General features: G+C 40.5%; 1 protein-coding gene across 2 annotated transcripts in view; it reads right to left on the bottom strand.

Annotated features, from left to right (window-relative positions):
• The window catches only part of VSIG4 (V-set and immunoglobulin domain containing 4), a 48582-nt gene extending 42956 nt beyond the window's left edge, over nucleotides 1–5626 (bottom strand). Inside the window, exon 1 of one of the 2 annotated variants that reach the window (XM_011383382.2) lies at nucleotides 5498–5626. In XM_011383382.2, coding sequence (XP_011381684.1) covers nucleotides 5498–5552 — 55 coding nt within the window. In that variant the 5' untranslated portion in view covers nucleotides 5553–5626. The remainder of the gene's footprint in view (nucleotides 1–5497) is intronic. The other variant, XM_011383384.1, reaches the window with a different exon arrangement.
• Nucleotides 5627–7239: the final 1613 nt, after the last annotated feature.

The following is a 7239-nucleotide window of genomic DNA, read 5'->3' on the forward strand; positions in this document are numbered from 1 at the left end:
TACATAGCTTTCTACAACAAAAGACCCATTTTCTTCACCTATAATGAGTTTAAATCAAATGATCTCTAAGTTTTCTGCAAACTCTGACATTCTGTAAATCCATGAAAAAAAGAAAAAAATTTCTTTCATTTTCCAAAATAATTGTGAAAGCAAATGCTGAGAAGTTAGGTCTGAGGTATTCTATTGTATGTGATTATATACCTGAAGAAATGTGGAGACCGTGGGGCTCAGAAAGAAAGTGCTATCTACTCTATTTATCCCACATTGCTTCCTTAAATGGGCTCAGTGATCGGATCCCTAACCCTAATCTCTTCTCTGGAAGGAAGGAAGGAAGGAAGGAAGGAAGGAAGGAAGGAAGGAAGGAAGGAAGGAAGGAAGGAAGGAAGGAAGGAAGGAAGGAGGGAAAGGACAATTCTGAGGGTGGAAACTTGTGTGAGATGCAGTCCTGTTTAAAAAAAAAATCATTAGTTATTGTTAAGTTAGAAACCTGCATTTTGTAGGCCTGATTTTTTTTTCCTGATTTCTCTCCTCCTTTGTTTATTTTTTTTTGGGGGGGCGGTGGGCGGTTCTCTTAGTTCTCAGCAGAGGTACATTGGAAAATCTCATCCTGAGGAGAAATGGAGAGGGAAAGGTCTGGAGAGGAAAAGGGTATGAGTAAAACCTAGAGCTCGCTGAGGTAAGAATGGGGACCAAAGTTATATTGCTTCTTGGTGTACTGGGGAGGGAAACTTAGAGTGAGAAAGGTGGAGATGTTGAGAGAGCCATCAAAAATTTCCATCTATAAACTCATATTTTGAAGATTTTGTATTTTATTTAACTGGGACCAAAAGTGAAGGATTGTATTTAGACAATTTTTTGTCTTTTCTAGGACAGGTAGTTTCACAGTGTGAATTATTACTGAATACAAGATTTTTATGTAGCCCATGATTCCCAGGCTTTAGTCAAGGAGATGGAAGATGGGGTGAGGGCATGCTTTTTAGCTCCTAGAATGTTTTGCCAACTACCAAAGCTTCTATCAATGGGGAGGCTAATGTCAAACTTCTGGCCTGTGCCCTCATCAGGGAATTCTTAGAACATCATTAGCATATCTGGGCCAGGATAAAAGCCTTGAGTAGAAAATAATACATAAACATGAATCCATGTTGTTAGATCCACCACATATACTCTGGAGCATTTAAGAACGGGCAGGGAGCAGAACTCAGACCCATGAATGAGAGCACAATAGGGGAAGATTTTGGTTTACTCTAAAAATAAACTTTATAATTAATTGGTGCTATTTATGGGCCTAGATATCTAGGGGGAATTTCTGAGCTTTGTTTAGGTCCTGGACAGAATTACTCTTTAAGGTCCCTTCCAATTCTAAATTGTTCAGGGCTAATAGACTGTAATGGAAACAGAAGTTAAATAACTATATGTTTTAGCTGGTGATGAACTTTCATTGGATGGTGGGATTCGCTATGCTATTGATAGTTCATGCTTCCATATGCATGCAGATACAGCTTATCATCATGCACATATATGCCCATACATATTTTTAGTCACTTGCAAGCACAAACATACCAACCTTAAGTCCCATGAAGACCATCTAAGCCTTTCTTTTCAATATGCTCTTTCCTCTTAGTCTTCCTCTGGCCCTTCAAAATCTCCCTCCCTTCCTTTGAAAATCATTCTCATACTTCTCTCTTGGGCAACAAAGCAGCATTCTGCTGTGAGGACATCTGGAGCAGCTGAAAATGCCTTTGTCTATAAATATGTATGTCTTCTCTCTGACCTTGGGGGAGCTGCAAGGCCTGGCTCACATTACACTCTCCAGGAACTTGCTGGAAATTCTCACATAGCTCACTCGAGTATGTCAAGAACATGGACAGCCAGTTCCAATTCCCCAATCCTGAAAGTCACTTCTAGAAGTAAGTCAGGCATGACTTTTCCATCTCAGAATAGGGGCATGGAGAGTTAGTAACCAGCCTTCCAAGAATGGCATTTTTTCTCTTTTTAATTTTTTTTCTTCCTCTCTCCTTCCTTCCACCCATCCTTTCATCTTTATTCTCTTCTTCCTCCTTCTTTTTCTTGTTCTTTTGTTGTCTTCCTCCTCCTCCTTCATTAGCAGCATAAAGAGAGAGTATATGGTGGGCACAAGGCATCACAAGAAAGGGGACATTGTGCTATTCCTCACATACTCTGATCTCCAAAGAGTAGGTAACTTCAATAGCATTAACTTATACCTTCCAACTATTCCTGTGATGCTAAGATAATCTAAAGGAACATTGAGTAGGAGCATCTAGTGAGATTAAGAGGGTAGTGAAAGACTACATGATGTAGTAAGAACAACACCAATCTAAGTCCAAGGCCTGCCCTACCATATGTCTCTCTGTGTGACCTTGGATTAATTGCTAAACCTATCTGAGCTTCAAATATTTGTCAATAAAATGAGGTAATAATAAACCTTAAATGTAGAGTTGTTAAGGAAATAAAATGGGCTCACAAGTGTGGAAAGCACCTAGCATAGTGGCTGGCATTCAGTAGGTCCTGGATAAATGTCAGTCTTGTCCATGCCTCAAGAGAAACTTCTCATATTTGTCTTGATTCTTCTTATCCTATGGAAGCCCTCAATATGTCTTCCCAGGATGAATAGATTCATTAGTTTGGATCATTGTCAGTTTTAATAATGACCTGAAGGAGAAGTTAGCACATGAATAGGTAAGGAGTTACCCTTCCCAGTCTGATGGAACCTCCCAAGTTACAGATAGATAATAGGCCATCCCTGTATTGTAGAATATCCAGAAAGGATACAGCAGTCTGTATCTCCAACAAGGTTGGCATGACAGCCAATGTGAAATGTTGGCCATATTAAGCCTGACTTTCCTGGAATATTGGGTAGGAGTTGCTCTGCTCATTATGGATCCATGAAAACTACCAAATAGTCAGGTACTTGGTACAATAGGGCTTGAGATACCAAGCAGGATAGAATTTGGAGACTTCTAGAATGGCATAGTTAAAAGAGATCTGTGAAACACTTAGTTGCATTCCCTCATGGTACATATGGGCAAGCTGAGGCTCAGAGAGAGATAGATGCTTATCCAGTCACACAGAGAGCAGGAGCAGAGCTGTGCCTAGAGGCCTAGAATAAAGGCTTTCAAATGCTACTCTGTCGTCTTATCTTCTTATTAAACCAGCAGCCACAACTGAAAACAGCAACCACTTACCTGGGCCTACTTGGCATGGTTTAAGGGATGTTATCCTAGGGCTGGATAATATCCCCTTGACTGCCTGTAAAAGAACTCTCCCACTCCCACCCTGTCGGCTGCTTTCTAAAAAGCTTTTTTAAGAACTTCTGAGCCTTGTTCTCCCCCATCAGGGAAAGATTAAACTTTCTTCAAAAATTGCCCCCCACCTTCCTCAAGTGAAGAACCAGAACTAGGAATTGGATCAAGGGATTTGCTTATAAAGGATTGAATTTGAGAAAGAGGGAACAGTACTGGGGCCTACTCTGGGCCTGGGACCTGGACTTAGAAAAGCAAAGGTCTGGGACCTTTGTGATGATTCTAAAGAAAGGAAAGACATAGTTTTATGGGTGTGAGCCCCTTTATAAAAACTAATATGGGTCTTTTTTAAAATCTTCTTTCTTCTACCACTACACAGAGGGTGAGATCTTCCCATAACCACACACTCCTGTATCTAATCTCTCTCCCGCTCTTGGGCTTCCTCCTGGATAGAGGATTAACTTAGATAATAGATGTCTATAAAATGTTTATGATGTTTATAAAATGAAAATGTTAGGACTTATTTTTAGTGCTATTATTTCAACATGTGTCTTAGACTTAATAGCTGATTCGGGCCTCTAGAGACTTTTTAGAATTGAAGCCACAGTCTTACAGAGCTGTCCACCTGGCAGGGTACTTTGAGGCAAGCCAAGCATCTCTCTTCACTGTACAGATGGGCTGGAGACACTGAGATACAGGGAGAAGTGAGGTGTTATTGGCCATTTTGTATGTCCTGAGCCTCAGATTTATAGTGTAAGACTTTTCACACAAATGGAAGCCCTGCTTCCAGGTCTGGGAGACCTCACAGCTTGGGGAGGGAACAATACACATGTGAGCACTCATGTGCACACCCACATGACTTAAATTTAACATTTACAAAATATTTCTGTGAGCCCCAGCCCTGCCTCTACAAGTCCCAGCTCAAACCAACAAATTTGGAGAAGGTAGGGAGGTATGTTCTAAAATGTGTTAGAAAATAAAAACATTGTAGTTATAGAAAGAACACTATCTTTAAGAGCATTAACTCTGCCACTAATGCTCTGTGGCTTGGAACAAACTTTTTTCCCTCTCAGATGATTTAATTCATTTTCTTTTTGAGCTTGAGATTCTAGAATTCTATGGATCACAGAGCCCCAGGATACTGACCATACAAAGGACACCAAAATAACATCATCAAGTCTCTCCCCTCAAGGATATGGAACAAATAAGAGTGCAGAAAAAAGCCTTTGACCTATGCTGGGTCTCACTTAGCTATTACTCAAGCTTTGTTTGTTTATCTATTTATTTATCTATTTATTTATCTATCTAGCTATTTATTTATTTATTTATTTTTTTAAAAAAACGGTTCTCTCAATTCTCAGGAATATAAGTGAAGTTGGAAGAAGACCCAAATAAATAATGCTACTATGGGGAGTCAGACCTCTTTTGGGATATGTATCCAGTATTAAGCTCCCACAATTAGCCAGCTGGGCCATGTCTGCAGGGAAGTGAGTTACCCCAGAAGAAGGTAAGAAACCAAGTCTTGCGAAGATGAGTTGAAGGATCTGGGGCTGTTTAGCTTGGAGAAAAGATGTGTCAAGTGGACATGATGTCTGTTCTCAGAACTGTAAAAGGCTGTCACAGCATAGAAGAAGCAGATATGATCTGTGTGTCTCCAAAACAGAGCTGAGACTTTAGATAGAAGCCACAGGGAAATTAATTTAATTCAACACAAGGAAGAACTTTTTAACAGTTGGAGATGCCCCTGGATAGACTATATGATCTGTGGAAGCAGTGAACTATCAGTCTCTGGAAGTATGTGCACAGATATTCTGATCACTTGCTCATAACAGTGAAAGGTAGATCCAGGTTACTTTTAAGGTCCAATCTAGCTCTTTAACAACATTCCTTCTTTGTCTTAACAAAGATTAAAGCCTGGAAGCATAGGGGTTAAGGCACAATAGAATTTCAGTTGAAAATCAAGGTGGCATTGGGCACCTTCTTAATGTCTCTGAAATAAGAAAAGTACTATAAAAGCATGTGAATATTTTCCAAGAGAGAATTCTTCTCAATTTCTATGCAAACTTACCTCTTGGCTTTTTCAGCAGCCTTTAACTACCTCCCTCTCTTCTGCAGCATTAGCTGAGAAACTCACCTGCTCAGCAGAAATGGGATTTCCTCAGTAAGCATTCAATCCCAAACTCCCACCTTTTTGCCTGTGCCAACAGAGGCCTCCAGGCCCCCATTTGTTGCCTTACCATAGGTGACAACTGTTAGGTCGCCCAGGACCAGCAGGCCCAGTAAGAGCCCCATCACAACCAGAGCCACTTCTTTCCTTTCTTCCAGCCCCTTGCTTTCAAAGTCTTGAACTCTTGATGGCTGCCAGTGTCTGTGCCTGCTCACTTCCCTTCCTTCCCTATATCTCTCACTCGAACTCCCAGTCCCATCTCACATTTCCCTTCCTTCCCTATTTTAGCACAAGTCATATGAATATCCCCCTCCCTCTCTTGCCTAGGGTTGGAGGTTTGAGAGTGAGCGAAGCAATTCTTCCCCTTACTAGAGTATTGACTTGACCTTCCCAGAAGCCAATGGGGTTCTATGGTTTTAGATATCCCAGTCCATGTTTATTTTAAGTTTCTTCCACAAGACTTAGAGGTTGGAGGGTGACCTTTGGAATGAGTCTGCTCCCTCCAGTAAGGGTGTATTTTCCTTTCTGGTAGGCCCAGGGAGAAGAAATCAACTTTCTTGGCCTATGTGATATTCAATAGTCATACTGTTAACCCTTGCTTGCTCAGCTTATGCAAATGAACAAAGTGTTGGGAGTGTGTGTCTGTGGGCTTGAGAGTGCAAAAGATTAAGTGTATAAAAGGGCTTTCTACAGATAAATGCTTAAATAATTGTCAAACCCATGGATAAGGCTGTTGTGGAAGAATATACTCTCATATCTCATATTGGAAAAGCTCTTTGAATCACTTTCTTCTATAGCTCCACCTCTTTGTCAGGAAGGGTTCCCATTACTGCTCATAAAGGATATTTTATTTATTATTAAGGAAAAATTAAATCTAGTATCCAGAATATTCACCCATTGACCTGATAGTGATATGCTTTATTAGGCTGAAATTTTCAATGACTTTCAATTGGTACAGATCTATGACCTGCAAGAGAATGACCTTAAAGCTTCTAGGAAGCTTAATTGTTTTTCTACACAGGTACCTAAGTGACTGTAAGTCCACCAGCAGTCTACCTATAGGTTTGACACTGCCCACAGTCTACTAAGCTTTGAGAATATAAACACCTGCAAAAGGAGAAATGCACACAACAAATTCACATTGAATTATAAGTAACATCTGGTCTAATATTAGCTTCTTTTCTGATTAGAGAGATAAGAGAGGCCTTGGTTGGGGGAAAGATGAGTTTCACAGGGGAGAGTGTGACTCCAAAAAGAGACATTATCTCCTCTAAATGTTTGCCAAGGGATGGAATTTGGTTACATACAAGTGATCTGGGACTGTGCAAAGGCTAAGATGAAATTCTAGCATTTTAGGCCTTGCCATTATAACATGGAATTCTGTCAAGCCTCTCTGCCTCCCAGATTGAATCTACCTTGTCTGGTTGTCCCTTGCTTTTTGGTAACTTCATTCAGTCCACTGCACTGGAACATCTAGTCATTCTTTCCCATTGAGTCCTCACTCAGGGAACCCTGAATTTGGGATAACCCTCCTTTTATATTTTCCAACCAGTACCCTACCACCAGTGCCACCACACATCTACACACACACACACACACACACACACACACACACACACACTCACACACACACATATACACACAGACTTTTGCGTAAATATGATGAAGATCTGGAAGCCCATGCCCCACGAGACTGGTGTAAATTTTTCTCTGGTCTGGTGACTGTGTTATTTGAATTCCCTCTTACCTCTTGTTAGAACCTCCTGGATCTGAAGATAAATAAACATTAACCTAAAGATACATTAAAAAGAT

The sequence above is a fragment of the Pteropus vampyrus genome, unplaced genomic scaffold, assembly GCF_000151845.1.
Source record: "Pteropus vampyrus isolate Shadow unplaced genomic scaffold, Pvam_2.0 Scaffold516, whole genome shotgun sequence".
Classification (NCBI taxonomy): domain Eukaryota; kingdom Metazoa; phylum Chordata; class Mammalia; order Chiroptera; family Pteropodidae; genus Pteropus; species Pteropus vampyrus.